This window comes from Bombus flavifrons, chromosome 2 (assembly GCF_040668555.2).
Source record: "Bombus flavifrons isolate JBK064 chromosome 2, iyBomFlav1_principal, whole genome shotgun sequence".
NCBI classification, from domain to species: domain Eukaryota; kingdom Metazoa; phylum Arthropoda; class Insecta; order Hymenoptera; family Apidae; genus Bombus; species Bombus flavifrons.
The window spans coordinates 20,195,880-20,215,054 of NC_138443.1; the positions used below are offsets into that span (position 1 = coordinate 20,195,880).

At 42.7% G+C, this 19,175-nt stretch overlaps 3 protein-coding genes across 5 annotated transcripts in view; 1 reads left to right on the forward strand and 2 right to left on the reverse strand.

Moving 5' to 3' along the window:
- Positions 1-19,175, forward strand: part of LOC138190007 (elongation factor-like GTPase 1) — a 28,977-nt gene that overhangs the window by 4,381 nt on the left and 5,421 nt on the right. The gene's annotated exons all lie outside the window — the stretch shown is intronic.
- Positions 552-10,255, reverse strand: dsx-c73A (doublesex cognate 73A). 2 transcript variants are annotated; one of them, XM_069132412.1, is made up of 6 exons: positions 10,111-10,255; positions 6,716-7,544; positions 2,972-3,226; positions 1,798-1,948; positions 1,558-1,680; positions 552-1,416 (listed from the first exon to the last, which is right to left on the reverse strand). In XM_069132412.1, exons 2-6 carry the CDS (start codon positions 7,457-7,459, stop codon positions 1,298-1,300), a joined length of 1,392 nt encoding a protein of 463 aa, XP_068988513.1. In that variant the 5' UTR covers positions 7,460-7,544; positions 10,111-10,255; the 3' UTR covers positions 552-1,297. The 2 variants fall into 2 exon arrangements, with proteins under 2 accessions (XP_068988513.1, XP_068988514.1); XM_069132413.1 differs by lacking the exon at positions 10,111-10,255 and adding an exon at positions 9,119-9,216.
- Positions 13,324-19,090, reverse strand: aos (protein argos). Of its 2 annotated transcripts, none has more exons than XM_069132414.1 (4): positions 18,424-19,090; positions 15,061-15,281; positions 14,749-14,920; positions 13,324-14,538 (listed from the first exon to the last, which is right to left on the reverse strand). In XM_069132414.1, the coding sequence occupies exons 1-4, from the start codon at positions 18,730-18,732 to the stop codon at positions 14,290-14,292; spliced, it is 951 nt and encodes a 316-aa protein (XP_068988515.1). In that variant the 5' UTR covers positions 18,733-19,090; the 3' UTR covers positions 13,324-14,289. The 2 variants fall into 2 exon arrangements, with proteins under 2 accessions (XP_068988515.1, XP_068988516.1); XM_069132415.1 differs by having other exon boundaries at positions 14,383-14,538; positions 15,003-15,281.

The following is a 19,175-nucleotide window of genomic DNA, read 5'->3' on the forward strand; positions in this document are numbered from 1 at the left end:
ACGAGTGCCGTTATTACGTTGATTCGGATATATCGTCGCTTAAGATACTTTGTCGCCCTTCGTTCGCTTCGACCGTCCGTCGCAACGACTCTTCTCAACTTTTCCGATATACGGTCGTTTATACGATGGTTGCAAAATGTCAAGATGGTTTAACGAGGTGTTGACACTCTTTCTTGAAAGAGACAAGAATTGAAAAAAAAAAAAAAAAAAAAAAAACCTAAACAGATTACACGTTGGGTGACACACACGCACACGCACACACACACACACACACGTGTGCAAGGGATTAGGTAAAAAACGAATAACAGAATATTTTACTATCAAAAAATCTGGCTTGTATCGTTCGATTTGTATGTTTCGTTTCTGTATGATTTCAAACGGAATAATTAATTCGGCACGATCTCTTTCACGACTTCTTTCTCAACGTGAATTCACCCAAGTACGATTCACGCGATCGTAATCTGTATAGTACGACGTAATATTTTTTCATTTAACACGATGCGCTTCTTCTCGTAGGATTTAGAAAGAGAGATTCCCCTACGAGATTTACGATATTTTTGTTACCGCGTAATCTGTAATCGATACTTGTATTCGCGAGTCTATCTTACAGAATTGCGTGACATATTAACGATACAATGATTCGGCGAGCACAAGAATTTTGACAGCTAGTAAAATACTTGTAGTTGGCTTTTTCATTCGTTTTACCGTAGATTCATCATAGATGGAGACGATGGTATTCGTACGATTAATTCGTTATTCTAATCGGATAAACGAACAACCACCTATAATTTTTCGCTCGTCGTACGATACGTTTGACGTTATAATAAACGACGGAATAAAGAAGGTGGTAATGTAGGTAAACGGTCGAATTCGTTTAAGGATTTAAGGAAAGAGAGTGACACGTTGAGCGACGACGATACTAGGAATGAAATATTTAACGCCGATCACGTTCGATCGTTATGTAGAATCGCGTCGTGTAGTCCAAATTATAACAGACAAATCTACGAAAAGATACGATACACGCAGCTTTCACGATCTGGTCGTTGTTTCAAGGTGTCGGACTCGATGTTATAAACGTGCCTCGGTAGGGAGAGATATACATATACATCTAGATACGTATGATATATATATAAATAAACGTAAGAAACGGACGAATCGATAAATAAATTGAGGGCGAAGCGAAGCAGAGAGAGAGAGAGAGAGAGAGAGACGCTTATAACGAATAAATAGAAGGATACGCCGCTAAGCATAGTGTCACTGATCGTATCGTCGAAAGTTGTTTGTTCGATCAACGAATCTAGTCCCAAACAGCTATATCCATAAGTTGTTGTACCTTGTACCATGGAAAGTTCAATCGTTCGTTCGTGTTTTCTCTGTCATTGTGAGAATCTTGGGCCATTTCTCGTTGGTGACGATCTACAAGGAATAAATAGTAGTCAGACGAAAATCGTGTTAATCGTGGATGATTGGAGCCAGCAGGCAGCAAGCAGCGGCGTTGATCATCGATATTTCCAATATTCGTGCAAACATCTATGGAGATTTCGATAGAGCAAATACCTGAAAGAGCGCGAGTATACCGCAGTTGTCGGCCTTTTCGATTTCCTTGCACGCACATCATCCCGTAAACCCGAATCCCTGGTACACTGGCGTATGTTGGTTGATCGTGACTCATAGGACCCTCTACAACATACGATGTAATTAACGATCCATAGGAAGCGTATAAGATGTATAGATAGTCGGACTCGAACAGTCGTGTTTCCAGGACGATCATGCCGCTTTTTGCATTTACATACGTACCCAATATGTTGGCATCGGGACAGCGACATATCACGAGGTAATGAGACTTTCCCGTTCGCACGTTTTGTAGCGCGAGAAGAGACCAGTCCCTCGGTATTCTACATTCGCGCATTTCCGCCACTGGTTCGCACGTTTTCACCAACGTTAGGGCCTAAAAATCGACTAACTTTAGATCAGCGTACCATCCACGTTTATCCCCTTTCCACGGTACGTCTATACGTACAAGTATGCACGCGTTCACCACGAATTGTTCTATATATTTGCCAGCGTAATATCACGCGTTTATTAGCTAGTTGGTGTCGTCGAATAACTTCCTCTCGAATAGAAAAATCGTTATTACGTTGGCTGAAAGCGAACGATCGTCGTTTCTTGCATTCTCACCGTGTTCTCCGGCCCGTGTTCAAGCTTTTTCTCTCGTATCGCCGATACTTTCGTCGTTTGCTTACAATTGCGTACAATTTGCTTCGAGCCAATGTAACGGACCACACGTACCATACTCTTTAGATCTTTGAATTTTTAATCTCCTATATGAATCGATGAGATACTGTTAACTGATAACAAAGCGAGAAAGTATTTGAACGCGCAATGTTGACCCGCGTTGTCGTTCGCCAACCGAATAGGTATCGTTATAGAATAGAAATTGTTAGTTGCTTTCGCACCGAAACGCCTAGGCGAGATTTTGTCGTTTTACAATCGATATAACGATCCTATGCTGTCGCATTTTTACTATTACACTATCATTATACTATTTATTATACGATTGCACATACCATATACCACATATCACATACCACATACCACATATTACGAGTAACTGTAGATACATAATAGATACGTTCGGACAAGTTATAACGCGTCGGGCGTTACTTTTCGTATTTTTGCATATATTACGACGACAAGTAGGTAGCGTGTTTAGAAAATACGATAGGTTTGCGAACGCGAACAATACGATTCGAAAGATCGAATCGATTTCTTCCGTTCCGTTCCGTTACGTCACGTTACGTTACGTTAAGCGGAACGAGAAGCGTTAACGAGAAGCGTAACGAGAAGCGTAACGAGAAGCGTAACGAGAAGCGTAACGAGAAGAAGAAGCATCTGACTGGAGAGAAGGTACGCGTAGGAATACGCGTATAGAAAGGACTAGTAAAGGCGGATAGAAGGCAAGGCGACTAACCTTGGTTCGAGGGTCGGTGACCAGCTCCGTAGTGTGGAGATCGTCGCTGTCGAGAGAGGCGCTGCAAGGGTCGCGGTATCTTCCTGGACAAGCGCACAGAGGCTGGGTAAAGTTGAGTCTAACGTAAACCGCGTTGCAAACCTGCTGAACAGCGCATTCTGGTAACAAGTAGATGTGCTGATTATGCGGATAGTAATGATACTTGGTTGGTTTTGCCAGAGCTGCGCTTGCACCCTCCGGTAGTCGTACTCCTGTCTGCAAATCGACCAAATAACCAGCGCTTTTATTTCTGCTTCTTTCGCTTACTCTTCGAGTCGCTACTCTACTCTACTCTACTCTACTCTATGCATACGTCGCGTGCTAACACTCGTCGTTCGAGTACTTTCAACTTTGCAAATACCTAGCGTCATTGGCGTGTTTAGTGTGTAACAATCGCACAGACGCGTAAAAGGGGCAAGAGGAGAAGAAAAGAGAAGGAAAGGATGCGACTGCGCTAAGAGCATGGAACGCGGCGGTTAAATAGAAGAAAACGAAAGAAACGAAATCTAATTTCGCCGAGTCGTGAATCCACGATCGTGATTCTTGGTGGTTCTCGTGAACCACAAACTTGCCGGTTCCATTAGGAGTAACACGATAATATTACTACAGCTACCTATACAATTGCAGGAACACCACCGAGTCAGAGTCAGTGTCCGTGCCAATTTCAACGTCGATTTTCTATTTGCCAACTTCGAAGAACCTCTTCGACGCGCTTCGAATAATTGGTTTTACGTTACGAATAAACAGCCGTTCCGACGGCTATCGTCGTCGCTCTTTCCTTTTCTTTCCTTACAAAGTTCCGTTCTAGCCGTATCAAATAAAATCAAACGCATACTAAAGGAAAACCGTAATCGTATTTTCATCGTTACGTTCGATTAGCCAGTGCCCTGTCCACTGATCGGTCGTACGATCGATAGTTGACATTTTCCCTATGCTACTGTCCCATATATATACTTTCCCACATCGTCAAAGTTTAATCGTTCGTTCGATCCCACCGCTATCGTATCGCGATCGTTCTCGTCCGATGATTACAGCCAGATCGATAGAAACGCTCCGCTCCTACGTAAGTATCCGCTCGGGCACGAGATCGCGCGAACGTAACACGTAACATTCAGCGACCAGTGTAGTAACGCCATTCGATTCTCCGCATTTATCCAACCTCTTCTTGCTCTTTTCCTTTTCAATGTTTTCTGCTTCTTTTGGTACCGTCACGTTCCACTACCGATATTAACATCGGCCGATCCACTAGCGCGTCACGGTCATGAACACTCGCCCTCCTTTTCAAACGTTAAAGCGAGCAATACGATTCGCGTGACAATTTAGTAAAAAAAACTTCAACAGTGCTTGATTCAGCGAATATTCAAGTTGAACAACTCGAAACACGGTAGACTGGTAGACTTGGAACCTATGGCACTATACCTGTGTTACAATACTACGATCAAAATCTCCTTTTTCTTCCTACGTTCTACGTTCTACGTAATGCTTAAGCCACCAGCGACTCGAATCGATTCCGAACCCTCGCCTACGTTTCCTTTTCTTTCATTTTTCATGTTTTATTTGCTTTCTCGCATCGATCGTTTACGTTTGTCGCTAATTTATCCTATATATCTTAGTTATCTTTCTTCCCATCGATTGATTATTTTATTACCATTACGCGAAACGAATTTTGAATAATTGCCAAATGTTCGGGCGATCGAAACGAAAGACGATCGAGCTTCCCGATTAAAAGCAGAATGGATTGTCCGCTCTTGCGACTTGTTCCTCTTTCTTCGAAGCGTTACCATTTAGAGAAGAAAGATGAAAGGAAAAACGCGAAAGAAATTAAGAAGAAGGAGAAGCGCGTTTCAAACGATTCAACATTTACTACTTCGCTACGCGTCGCTCTTTGTACGGTGAAACGGAAATTGTTGTTGTATTTACGATGGATATTGTTACGTTACAGCGCGCTACTTGCTCCGTACTACACGACTTTAGCGTGTTACCTCTAGCGCTTCGATGATGTTTGCGTTAACAAACCGAGCCCTTCTTATCGACTACACGCACGCACGTGTATCCACGCGAACATACAACAGACTGGCAAGTAGACGGTAGTCGTTGGTACCCTTGGCATCCGGAATTTCGCGTCCTTCTCCTTCTTATTTACAAAGTAAAACTTAGCTGGCACGAGTAATCGTCGATCGCCTAGGTAGAACGTAACTCTTACGATGCAACGCGACAGACAGAACCGTTTTGCATCCGATCCGACCTTTCCATCATGTCGGATATCTATCGGTAACTGTAATTCGCGGGATGTAAACGAGTTTCATAGGTAATCGTTTGCCGAGTGAAGCGACGCCTATTAAAATAATTACCGGATGACCGGATTGATCGACGATCAAGACGATCAAGACGATCAAGATGCATCGAGACGAGAAGGGATAGAGGATAGTAGCGAAAAAGTGAAAGAAGAAACGCAGCGAAACCATGGAAATTGCTGTAAAATAGCCTGGTAATTCTCGGAAGGAACAAGGAAATAGGCGGAAAAGAAAGAAATTTCTCGTCCACTTTACTATTTATCGATCGTTTCTCTCCAACAAATAACGCCTATATATCTTAATAATAACGGATATTAACCCTTTAAGCTCTCTCTCTCTCCCCCTTTGTTAACGCGTTAAGCACCGTGCGGTAAATTTGCATTCAAGCCTTGCCAACGTTCGGTAGTAGTGAGTCGTGAAAAGTTCAACACGAGACGACCCCTTTTTTTACGTTTCCGATCTTCTAACCAGGCGAAATTGCGAAAAGTGTAATTTTCCCATGTTCTCCTTTACTACGTGGTATCGTTGTTTCAGTGTGCGCGTCACAGTGTTTTTTACCGAGGCATAGCATACGTTGCTTTGTACGACTCGATACGGTAATCCAACTGTCATCTACTGTCCGTTGACGTCCGACGAAAATTCTAGTTTTTACTTAATACGGACTGCGTAAGCCGGTGTATTAGCAAACCAAGATACCATCGTGCCCGTATCGTTCGGCCTATCGTTGGTTGTTATATCAGATCGAGATAGTACGAAACACGGCTTATTTTTATCAAGCCGAGCGTATGCACGATTTAGCTGGAACGCATCTTTAACCGTGCAACCTAACCGCTTTATAGCAGCGTACTTACGGTACTAACATAGTTATGTATATACGTAGCTTAAACAGTTATACTTTGCACGTGGAACGCTCCGCGAACACAATCTGTTGCGTTTAAAATTATACGAAGCAAGTAGGTAATATGGCTGATTCGAAAGGTTTTCTTTCACGTTTCTGTGAACCACGATCGATTCTTCCGTCTCCGCTGCTTCGATTAATCTCGCCAAAACATCCGGTATATCGCCTTCGTCGCCTCTCTAACGCGTATCACCTTTTTACCGCGCTCATATACATTTTACAGCTGGTTGCTGGTCTTCTACTTGCGAATACGAAGCATGGAACTCGTGTGCCGCGATATTCAAATATTTTTACCATACTCTACCGATACCGTATTTACCTATTTTCAAGCCATTTGCCGCGTCAGAATCATCGCGTCAAAATCAAAGTCAGTTAATCCCTTTTCGTTCTAGCTTAGTCGTTTTAGGTTTTTCACAGTGTTGCTGCACGCGAATACGCGTCTTTCCTAACAAAGTGTCGACGAGTTCTCTCTCGTTATTTTCGCTAGTTTGTCAGAAAGTGGCGTTTACTTACCTCGGTCAGACTAGTGTAGTTTGTCGTCAGCTTAATTTGTGGGCGAATTTTTCCGGGTGATTCCCGCGTCTCCTTCGACCAAGCCGTAGCAGGAGTAGTAATAAATTCGTTCGAGTTCGCGGTGGACTTTTTCGAGGAAGATAGCAAGGTAGCCGTATCTCGATTGGTAGCGATGGTTCTCGAAGAAGCTTCTGTAGGAAACACGCTGAAACTGGTATTAGAAGCGCTGGTATTTAACGCGATTCTCGTGGTCATGGTCGTTCCGCGGTTGCTCGTCGTTGCCGAACTAAATTCCGTTTTGCTAATTGGCGACGACGAAGAACCGCTCGTTGGGGACAACTCTGTCATTCCCGCGAGAGGATGATCCGTCCAAGCGGATGTCGATGTCGATGCGGACGTGGTCGATGGCGACGACGGTAAGGATGATGCGAGCACCGCGTTGCTCTCGATAGTAGCTGAAATTCCGAGAGGAAGCGGTTTCGATAGAGTAGCGCTGTCCACGTCGTTGTTACCGGTAATCTTGGTATCGTTGTTAACGTCGATGCTGTTCTCATCGATGATGTTCCTACTACCGTTCGGCATAATTGCCGAATCGTTAGACCCGCCCTCCCTCAAATGCAACGACGCCGTCTTGCTTTGCTTCGTCTTGCCCGCATTCTTCGAATTTGCTTGTAATTGCGCCGGTAAAGCTATACATCCAACCGCCAATGGAAGCAACCATATCGCACCTTGGATCGGCTTCATTTCGTTTCGGTGTCTCCGATATCGATCGAATAGATAGAAAAATCAAAGAAAGCGATTCTCTTTCGTGATTTTCTTCGGCTATCTCCTAAAAATAAAGAGATCGCGATTAGTAATGAACGCGATGCGTCGTCTCTCTCTCTCTCTCTCTCTCTGTCTATTTATCTATCTATCTATCTATCTATTTATCTATCTATCTATCTATCTATCTATCTATCTATCCATCTATCCATCTATCTATTTATCTATCTTTATCTCTCTCGCCAAGTCCGAGCTTGTTTCCTACGGCAACGGCAAAACCATTTGGTTTCCTAACAAGTACACTCGTCCAATTTGGCGTTTCATCGTTACGACGGGGTTAACGAATGCACGAATCAGAGATGCAAATTTTAAAAAAAGCCAGATATTCCCATTTCTCACGCTTCTCGCCTAGCTTTCACGGTGCGGTGAGAACATGGGCTCGTCTCCTTCAGCGAAAAGAACAAAACGTTGGAAAGAGCGTAGAAGAAGGGAAGAAAGTGAGAAAAGTAAAGAAGAAGGAGGAAGATGACAAACGTACGGAGAGAAAGTTGAAGCTCCCTTAACGGTATCTTTCTCGGTAGATTTACGTATATCGGTATTTTTCTCGGAAGATTTACGTATATCGGTATTTTTCTCCCTAGATTTACGTACATCGGTATTTTCCTCGGTAGATTTACGCGTATCGGTGGCAAGGCAATATACAGAGGAAATGCAACGTAACGTTATGCATTTGCTTTCTTATGTCGTACATACGTACGTGTGCGTGTTCTCCCCCCTCTTTTTGTTGTTTTTCTCTGGTAGGCAAATTTTTCTCCTGCTTTCATCTTTTCGCCACACTTTTTATCTTTAAAATCGTTCGATCGAGCTTCGCGATTGCAACGCGGGACGAAACGCGGGACGAAACGCCAGACGAAACGCGGCAAACAGCATATGTAAGCGTATGTAGGCAAATACGCGCATAAATACGTTACGTTAATACGTATTATTTATTATTTAGGGGAATCAGTGTTTGTCGTTTATGAAATCGAGTCGACGATCCGGTTAGACGTTGCATCGCCGTTAGCAGCTAAAACGCGTGGCTACGGGGTGTCGCGGTGGGTAATTATAGCTCGATACGATTCACCACGCGGATGCGGTGAAATCAGGTTAGCGTCTGTTACGTTTCTCGCGAGCCGTTATCTTTCATTGCGTGTTCAAGGCCGCGGCATGCAACAACCGCTAAAATTCAACGAGGCGGCTAACCTAGGTATTTAACATATTATGTATATAATAATATGGTATATCGCGTATAGAGGGTGCGTCGCGCAATTGCCTATTCATCGAGAGATAGGAAAGTATCTATAGTAACTGTGTAGTATCTATTTCCCTATTGCGCTCGAAAAATACAAACGTACTCTTTCCATCCAACGCGTTATCGTTATTCCCATCGAATCGTCGAAACATTCCGCGCGAAAAGTCGCTATATCGTTATTAAAGTGATCGTTATAACGAGCGGCGCTCTTAAAAAATCAATTTTAACCAGCCACCGCTTTAAACCGTCGGTCTAATCAATGTTACGCGTTTCGTAAATGTAGAAAAATGAGTTGCACTTGCAGAGAAAGTAAAGTGAAAAACTCGACAGTTTCTCTCCCTATCTCTTACCAAATTCTAGATATTGCCAACCAGTGCCAATTGCCTGACCTACCCTCGCTGCCTCGTTTGTTTATGACTTTTCATTTTCCATTTTCCATTTTCCATTTTCCACTTCCATTTTCCATTTCTTTTAAACGCATTAAGACGGTGATACTTTTCCTTGCGTAAATTTCAAGACACTACCACGGCTCGCACCGCGACCAAAATTCAATTAAATGGTTGGAAAGCTTGGCCTCTGTCTCGATTATTTCTCTACGTTTTTTAAAATCCTCTACGTTAAATATGATCGCTCGATCGTCTACTTTTCTCGGCTATTACCTCGGCTACCTTCCAATCTGTCTTATTTAATGGGACTCGCGTTAGAGCACTTGCACGTACATACGATTTACCTTTGATTCGCCCTAATTAAAAAAGCTTCGGTCAACGATAAAATTAACGATACGTTTAAACAAAGTCATATCTGTACGATAAAAGTAACGAATTATTATTTTCACGATATTACGGATAATCTCGTTGGTTGTTGTTTCGCGATTCGCCACTCGCCACTCGCCACACACGACACACGACACAAATTGTTCGTTTTTGTAAATACAACGAAGCGTGTCTGTTGACATATACGTGTGAGTATATACGTGTGTCTGGCAAGATGCACCGGCAGCGCAACTCTCTCTCTCTCTCTCTCTCTCTCTCTCTTCCTGATCAAATGTTTTTTACGATAATTACACGTGGAATACAAAGGGGAAATATTGGTGAGAATTCCGGGCTGCATTTCGAAAAGGTTACTTTCGACTCGTCGAACGCGTACTTTTCCGATCGAGATTATATGTCATCTTGCTTCCATTCTCTTCCATCCACGAAAATCCAACAAACGAACGGATGATCGCATTCTGTCGTTACGATCTCGCGATCGTTGACAGCGAGAAAATGGCTAACCGAATGGAATACGCGTAATCACGATACGGTAACGATCGAATATCAAGGATAAATATCCCTGAACTCACCCTCGACATCCAAGCACGACCTCGATTTCGACCAAGATGTTGATGTTGATCTGGGTCTCGACCTCGACCCCGACCCCCAGCCCAACCTCGATCTAGTCTTGACGATTTCGATTCTTCGCAGCTTGATCCGTTATAACAGCGTTAGAACAGCGTTAGAACAGCGTTAGAACAGCGACGATCTTTCTTCCTGAGAAATATTCGAAAATATCCGCGATACAAACGTTATACCGGATCCTGGTGAAAGAGTGGCGAACGGATCTCGATCGATTCTCGCTCGATTCGACGCAACGTGTCTCCCTCTCCCTCTCTCTCTTTTCGCTCTTTCTCTCTCTCTCTCTCTCTCCCTCCCTCTCTTTCTCTCTCTCTTTATCTATTTCTCTCTCTCTCTCTCCCTCCCTCGGTAGAGTCCCGATAGAATCAAACGACGGCGTCGCTGAAATTTTTACGCATGATCGAATGCGTTATTCGAATTAATTTCACCGAATTTCGGGGGAGAAAGAACGTGCGAACGTGCGAAGAAAACTTGTTCGGACAAGTAAGAGAACACCGCGCTTGGACGCGTTTCAGAGTTCCGAATAAGACTGCGAGCCTCGTAGGAGACACGCTGCCTATGAGTCCCGGCTAGTCCCACTTACCAACCAACCAGAGACCCCTCGACTATGCGTGGAATTCTAAGCTGCATCTCCGCCAATCCTCTACCTTCCTTTGCTCCTCCATCGACGCATCTACCTACACACTACCTATCCGCTGAATACTCGCAACGTACCGGTGTATACACGGGTTTCATTCTCGTGAACAGAGTGTGCCAAAACGGACAACCGAGAATCGCGAATCGTTACAGGAAAATATTACAAGATATCCGCGACAACCTGAAAATCCGATGGTTCGACGAAATAAATTTACCTGAACTTGCTTATTATAATATTATTATATTATAAGGAAATTGATTATTACGATATTATTATATTATAAGGAAATTACGCGATACTCTCTTTCTCTTCTTCTCCATTCTCCTTTTCTCCCGCATCCACGTCTCTCCTACACCCCTGGGCATATCGAGTATTATTTTCCTTCCAAGTTTCCAAGTATATACATGCATACGATACGCGTACCACACGCGATCGTACATTTATTCTCTCACGATCGTTTACGCTGCGTTAGTCGACAGATTATTACGATAAATTCGAGCGTTCGAGATTTCCTATTTCCTAACATATGGATATCCGAATTCGAATCGAAGAAACTCGTAACAACCGATAGCCGTCCATCGATCCCGTTGTTCAACGACGCGACGTTCACCGAACGGCAATCTTTTAAGAATTCCTTTTATTCCGATCGTCCATTTACTCGTAATGTCCACTGGTCAAATTCGCATCCCTCATACATACATACATATCCGATCGCTTGGAAAGAGAAAAGCTTGGTTTCTTCGTGCGTCGCGCGAATGCCAGCCATTTTACGTTACGAACGGCTATTTGTTATTACGAATTGCACGAATCAATGAAATTAGTTGCCATCGACGGTAAACGAGTATTCGGAATGTACGCGAACAAAGTTGATCGCATGCGCGCACGCCCGCCAGCGTTATTCGAAAAAAGCGAAAACGCAAGCAAATCGGAGCATCGATAGCAACGGTACCGCTACTTTTCACGCGTTCCATCCAATACCAGAAAAATATATCGACCATGAAATCATTCTGGTTCTCATCGGTAACCTAGTTGCTGGTTAACTTTATCGGTGCATCGTTCCAAAACCAGATCATCGAACGATAGATTCGTAGCCTGCCGTGATCTTGTTTTCTTCCATAGATACGCTTAACGTTGCTTTAGACACGGCCAGTTGTTTGGTCGAGTAGCAACTAAAGCCGAATTTACGCTCTTCTCTTTGCAGGATTATCGCGCACGATTTTACTAACGAGGACGAAAGCGATATTTTTCCACGAGAGTCGTTCATAGAGATCGTACGCGGTGAAACAGCATAGGCGAATTCGGCTTTGCTCGTTGCTTCGCCAATTCTAACGCTAATAAACTACTGGCCGTGTATCTGAACCAGTCTCTAGCCTTGCATCTCCAAGACGTACGTACATCTTGCCCGATCCAGAAATTCAACCACCAGTCTATCTCGGTGTTCGGATTTCTCCGATATACGCATTGGTCTATAGTCGATTCTATTTCTATGTCATCGTATCCGACGTTCTAATTAAACCTGGTCATTTCGCTCGAGTGTTCCACTCACCTAACTTATCGGGCTGGTTCGCCACGTATTTACGTATCTGACCCCAGGCTAAACGTTCGTATATTTATCTGCGCCTACGTACGCACGTATACGTACACGCGTGCCTGTTGGCGTTACAATGAAACAACTTCATCAATCCGGTCGATAAGTTTTATCAACTTGTATCGTATTAAAGTTATATCGACACTAAATTATTACGCATCGCGTAGCTGCACGCATAATCGGTTCATAGTCACAGCGATTCGATTAACATACATACAGAAGATATATAGTTTCGAAGAAGAAAATCAATTTTGAGTCAAAGATATAGTAATGACGTAGTAGCTCTTGAAACACGTAGTAACTATGAGGGCATTTCTGCTTGATTCTAATCCAGAATCCTAACGATAAACGATGCGTACGGAAAACGTTAGTACAACAGTGCTGACAATGAGTTTTAAAACTTTCGCCATCTAGCGTTACACGTTGAAGCGCGATTGACTCTTACGTGCCAAACATCTAGTTTATCGACCATAGAAATGGTCGTTATTTAGATAGGAATGATTGAAAAAAGAATGAAAAGGAAGAATTCATATTCATTGTTACGAATTCTTCTTATTATCGTTATTACTACTACTAGTACTGTCTCGGATACGTACAATTTTTTCGTATCTGTTGCTCGTTAATTTTTCAGATTAACTTTTCTTTGCTTCGAACACTGAAACGTAATTTGCATCCAACGGCGTTTTGTTTCATCTATCAACCGACGTATCGGGTTTTAGGCGTTGGGTGTCGGCTAATACGATGATAAAGATACTTAGTAATTATCAATTACCAATTAGTAATCGCTGTTGCTACAGCAATTAGAATAACAATAACGGTAGTAGTAACGGTAATAGTCAAATAGTAAAATCGGTTAGGATAATAACAGTTATCGATATAAATAACAAGGTAAGATACAGCAGTGATGATAACGGTACCGATGGTGTGCTGGTAACGTCGATGACAATGGAATTTGTTTATTTCAATTTTTGTTAAGAATAAAATATTTACAAAAGCGATATTACGTAATAATACAAGTATAACAATACGAAATACAATTTTTTCATAGATAACATCGTTCGTAAAACGTATCGATAGCTAAAAGCATTAAAAGTAACGTGTTTAGTTCGAGCATATATAATAATATACGTATGCAGGTATATACGATACGTACGATCCTATACAATCCGATACAAATATGTATAACAAACATTTGCTATCGACACCGTATAGCAATTGTATCCGATATTTTCCAGTTTGAATATATTTTATTTCCCATCAATCTTCGAAACGAAACAAATCGAAATTACTGAAACGTGATAGTTGGATGTACAACGCGATTTACAGGGAGAATTACTACTACTACTACTACTGCTAGTACTACTACTACTACTACTACTACTGCTAGTACTACTGCTACTACTGCTACTACTATTACTACTACTACTGCTCCTACTATTACTACTGCTCCTACTATTACTACTACTGCTACTACTATTACTACTGCTACTACTATTACTACTGCTACTACTATTACTACTACTGCTACTACTATTACTACTGCTACTACTACTACTATTACTACTACTACTACTACTACGTGTTGCAAGTTTCAACTTTTAATACGTTTCATAGGTTTCTACGAATGGACGGTAAACTTATATTTAAAACTCCGAACGAACGGAAATCAGTCGAGGCGACCACTAGTAATTTTACCTAGTAATAGTTTTATCGGTGCCTCGAAGCAAAGATCAGCTTCTGTTCGTGCTCGTTAGAGTCTAGAACGCTTAGAACGCTTTGAGAGTTTTCGAATTGGACTATGCACATACGGCCGCAAATATCACAAATTCAACTTTTCCCTCGTTTCGTGATACAAGCGAGTGCAAACGCTGGTTAGCGCGACACCTTTGAAACTGCTGCTAGTCACACGTTATAAACCGCTTCGGAATGATGCGATTGCGAAGGTACGCAGTATCCGCTGTACGTTTTAATCTCCAAGATGCCGGAGTAAGATCTTGCTGGCAGCGATCCTGGATCTGTGTGTCTCCTTGGACATCGATGACCTTTTGGGCACTGGCAAAGAGGCGATGCATTTACCTCTTCGAGTTGCGAGCTCCGTCTCTTACGTACGGTGAACAGTCGGCAAGGTTCCTTATGCTGACAACGTAGTCTCTGAAATATCAATTTTATTCGTAACGATCGCCACTCGGTTTTATTCGGTTGCTCGCCCCTTTCACCTTTCCTCCGCGAGTATCATTCCCAATCTTTCAACATACGCCACGATGATTCCAATGATTCCATGTACATAATCGAATACATGGTACAGATATATTAGTGAACGAGAATGCGGTCGCGGACATACGAGTAAACGAGAAAACTTACGCTTTGCGGAGAACAGGCGAATGCGTATATAAAACCTGGGCTTCCCTCCGCAGACCTGTAAGCCTGCCTTCGAACTAGATAAGGTACGCTGCCTGGCCGACATCGGCAATAAACTCGCTGAACCGTCGCGTTCGCTGGGCCCCCTCCAGGAGCTAAAGTCCAAGTGACGTCTCTGTAAACAGAAAACGGCCATCTTGTGCACAACAGGCGCGTAATAACTCTAGCGGACACGTAAAACATTCGCGAATCGGTACGTTTGATCGTTCCGCTACTTGATATATACTCTCGATTAGACGGACGATCGCGACTAACTTGAAGTAACGACAGATGGGTAGACGTTTCACCGGCTCGCAAAGCTTGTACTGCCTTGTTTTATCGACTATCGTGTGTCCGTCGTCTCCGTGTAAACTGCTGGGGCAGGTACGACCATCCGGGCAACGACATTGTCTCTCGACCCACGGTGATCCGTATAAATCCACCTTGCTACAAACTTCGCTTCGGTCCAAACACTCGGGCAATTCGTCTTCGCTGTCCTGAAAAATCAAAATTAACAAACACGCATCGAGAGCAACGCTTCTTTTCACCCTTGCGCTCCTCTGTCTGTTCGACGTGCATGCTATTCTTTGTTCGCGGTTAGTTCGCCCGATCTTCTACTTTTTCTCCTCCCCTTCTCCTCTTTCACTTCACGAATCTAGCCTACCCGTTGGAACGTCGTCCTTTTGAAATTTCTTCACTTTATCATCACTTACCCTTGATTGCTAGCGTGAAAAGTGAAAAGTAAAAAGATTCGATCGCTTGTCATTCCGCTTTATCGTGCGTAATACGTATAGCATGCACTTTCCTAACAAAGAAATTATTCGGTCCAATCGTTTTATGTCCAATTGGTCGTTCACTCTACTCCCTACGCTCGATTTTAAGCACTAGTCCTCGAACGGTAGGAGTTATTCAACCGAACGAACGAAAAACAACACCGAGATCCGTTAGTCCTTTGAAACGAACACTAATAAAAGCAACAGCAGCACGATCGATAGCGGATCACGGTCGCTGGCGTACCGTTCTCAGCTTGACCCCGCTTTGCAAGGAAACGCGTCGCGTATGGCCTATACCGTATACCGTGTACCATGCATCGTGTACCATGCACCGTATACCGTATATCCTACACTGTATAGGGATAAAGAATCGGAAATACTATTCCCGATACTTTGCCCAATAATTATAACTTAACGTTTTCCCCCTTAACTCCCTATTCGTTTTATTCGCCGGTAGACGATCGATTGGTCAATTAAGATTAAACGCTAAACCACGGACGGGTATGCTGCTTAGTCGTATACCGAGAGGTACCCGTGTTACGATCAAGAAATCGTTCGATCTATTTACCTATCTGTCTATTTGGTATCAGGTTAAACCGTTCACTCCACGATTTGATGGATCAATCGTAATTAATTAATCGTATCGCGTTTAACTCGTTGCTATTTCAAAAGATTAGAAATCTACGTCACTCGTTTAGCTTTAAGGTGGTTAAGTTGATCCCGAGATTCACTTTTAAAATTGCTTCCCTTGCTTTGTCATAAACATTTATACAAACAGATACTCTGCGAGCTTTTAAAAAAAAAATGCCATTTAAAGTTTAATTTATCATCTGTATAGGTACTTGAACATACATACATACATCGAAACTATCGAAATACATCGAATAACGCGTCTTTCTATTGTATCGTTACGTTCCACGTACTTAAAATACGTTCGTATTGGTAAATCGATTCGAGCTAATTACACGATTCGGCGGTTGTTTTAACTGGAATCAAAAGCGAATCGAAGAAAATAGAGGGGATTGTGTCGAGTAAGAGAGGAATATACGAGCACGTGCGCGAAAGAGAGAAAACGATCGAGCAAAGGAAGTTCTGTGTAACATGGTCAAGAGGTATGTGTCTCCCCTCTCTGTCGAAGAATAGACATCTGGTCTAACTACGCTATTCAAACTGCGTCGGTCAATCCGCTGAATGAGGCAATCACGTACGTCCTGTCGACTCGTCGTTTGCAATCTACGTGCTGCTCGAGCACCTAAGTTAAACTTCTTCTCAAATACCCTTTCTTATTGTTAGACCTTTGCCAGTCTGCGCTTCTGCTTTCTGCCCCTCTTCCTTCTCCTCTGCCCCCCCCCATTCACTCTCTCTCTCTCTCTCTCTCTCTCTCTCTCTCTCTACCGTCCCCCCACCGTTCGCTTTCTTCCTCTCTAGCCTTTATGCTTGAAAGCATCATCGTATTTAAATATAAGATCGAAGATAGCGAAACACGATGATTAAATTTTGAGTTTTCATAATAACATGAATAATAAGACATGAATAACATGATAATAACAAGAATAATAAGAACAAAATCGAGAAGAATAATAAGAACAACGGCAATCAAACAGTTGGAGAAATATTAAAAGACATCGAAGCTGTTAATCTTTCTATTTTGAATTTTTACGATAACGATACTAGTAGATACGAGATCGATCGATCGTTGGTATAATAATAATATATCGGCCAAACAAGTCTCCTTTAAAATGATCCTTCACTTTTCCCACTCCTCGTACCTTCTCGTTACCGATTGTGAATTGCGAGTCCCTTCCGTTCTCCCATATTCCCTTCTCTTCCTTCTGCCCCCTCCCCCACCTTGCCTCTTCGTCTTAACGTTCCCAGAAGATCGTACGTATTAAAACTTCGGTGGCTGCAAACTAAAATGGGATAATAGGGAGACCGGAAAGGCTGTGCGTTCCATCCGGAAATTCTCACGCGTCTCTCGCTTCTCTCATAGCCGCAGTGAAAATGACACCTGGTTCTCGAGCTGTAGTTGTAGTCCCACGCGGCTGGCACGCGTGTGCGTATGCTTGTGCTCGCGCGCTTCCATATATACGCGTATACGTACGCATATATATGCGTTTGGCTATGTATCGGCACACGTTACAGCAAATGACGCAAAAAGTACACGAAGCGATCAATCGGAAGATGCCGCTTACAACATCCTTGCCTATCGCCTTGCATTACTACTATGAAATTTTATATATGGTTGTTCGTTTCTTTCGCTATTCGCTTAACCAGCTATAGAAATTTCTGCCGTCGTTAGTTTACATTGCAGGATGACGAGAACACGAGAATAGCGGAATACAGGAAGAACCAGTACGGAGTAAATAAGATTACTTGAAAAGCTAAAGTCTCGAGCTGGCGTACTCTTCCGTTTGTATTTTCATTTTTCAAAAACAATTAATCCATCAACGTTGAGCAACGATAAACAGAAACAGAATATTTATAATAGAACTATATATAATAAAATATTTCGATATGATAAAATATTATGATATCGGTATCAGTGATGAAACGAATTGGATGACAAATATTTCTCGTTGTCGTTTCTGTGTTACGGATGCCATAGATGTTGCACGTATCCTAGTAATTACCGTGTTGCTACTGATTTGAAAACAATTAGTCGAACGATTGCGCAGCTTATTAAGAATAACATGTCCGACGAATGAAACGAACAAAGACGTGAACGACGGTTACGCGGTAACGATGTAATAATTCGTAAGAGACAAGCGATAAAAGGGACGATAAGGAGAATCGATTGGTATCGATGCAACATCTATCTCTCGATATGTATAACGTCGTGATTCGACAATTTACGACCACAACTTACCCCGATTTGGTAGAGCACCCTGGGCGGTTGATGTAACATCGGTCGATGTTTCTTTTTCTGATCGATCAAATCGAGTTCGATCGCTGTATCTTCAAACTCCTGTAACTCGGCGAGATGCTTGCCATCATCGAGAGACAAATACTCGTTGAGAAATTTTTCACCGGTTTCATCGAGCTCTACGCCAAGCAGACTACCCTTGCTCTCGCGAACCAGCAATTGCCCGAACATTGCTAGCAAGAAACAGATCAAATCGGCCATCCTTTCGCGCGCACGCGATCCTTCCTGCCTCTCGCGACGATCACCGATCATCCAACGAATATCCAGACCACGATGTAAACAATGCAGTTGCCGATTATCGAATAGAATCGAAAATGAGAGATCAAGATAACAGCATTAACGACGCAATACATTCGGACACAAGGAACAGCATATGCGTGTAAATTTACATACGCGTTCATATATCACTAGCAGCTATATTAGTAGCAGCACTACTGTTCGTCGCAAGTATTATTCCTTCTCCATCGTCCATCTATGCATACAGTACTATCCATTCGACCGCTATCTACCGTCTATCGAACGACTAGTTGACTCTCGTCCTTTCTTATGCCGTTCCAATAAACCTAACGATACTCTATACACCGAATATCGTAGAATTGAATGATGCTTTCAAAACTAAGAAATACTCGGCTATCGGTTGATTCTTTCTACAGCTTCCAACTTGTTTCTTACAGCTTTCAACTTGATCGCACAAA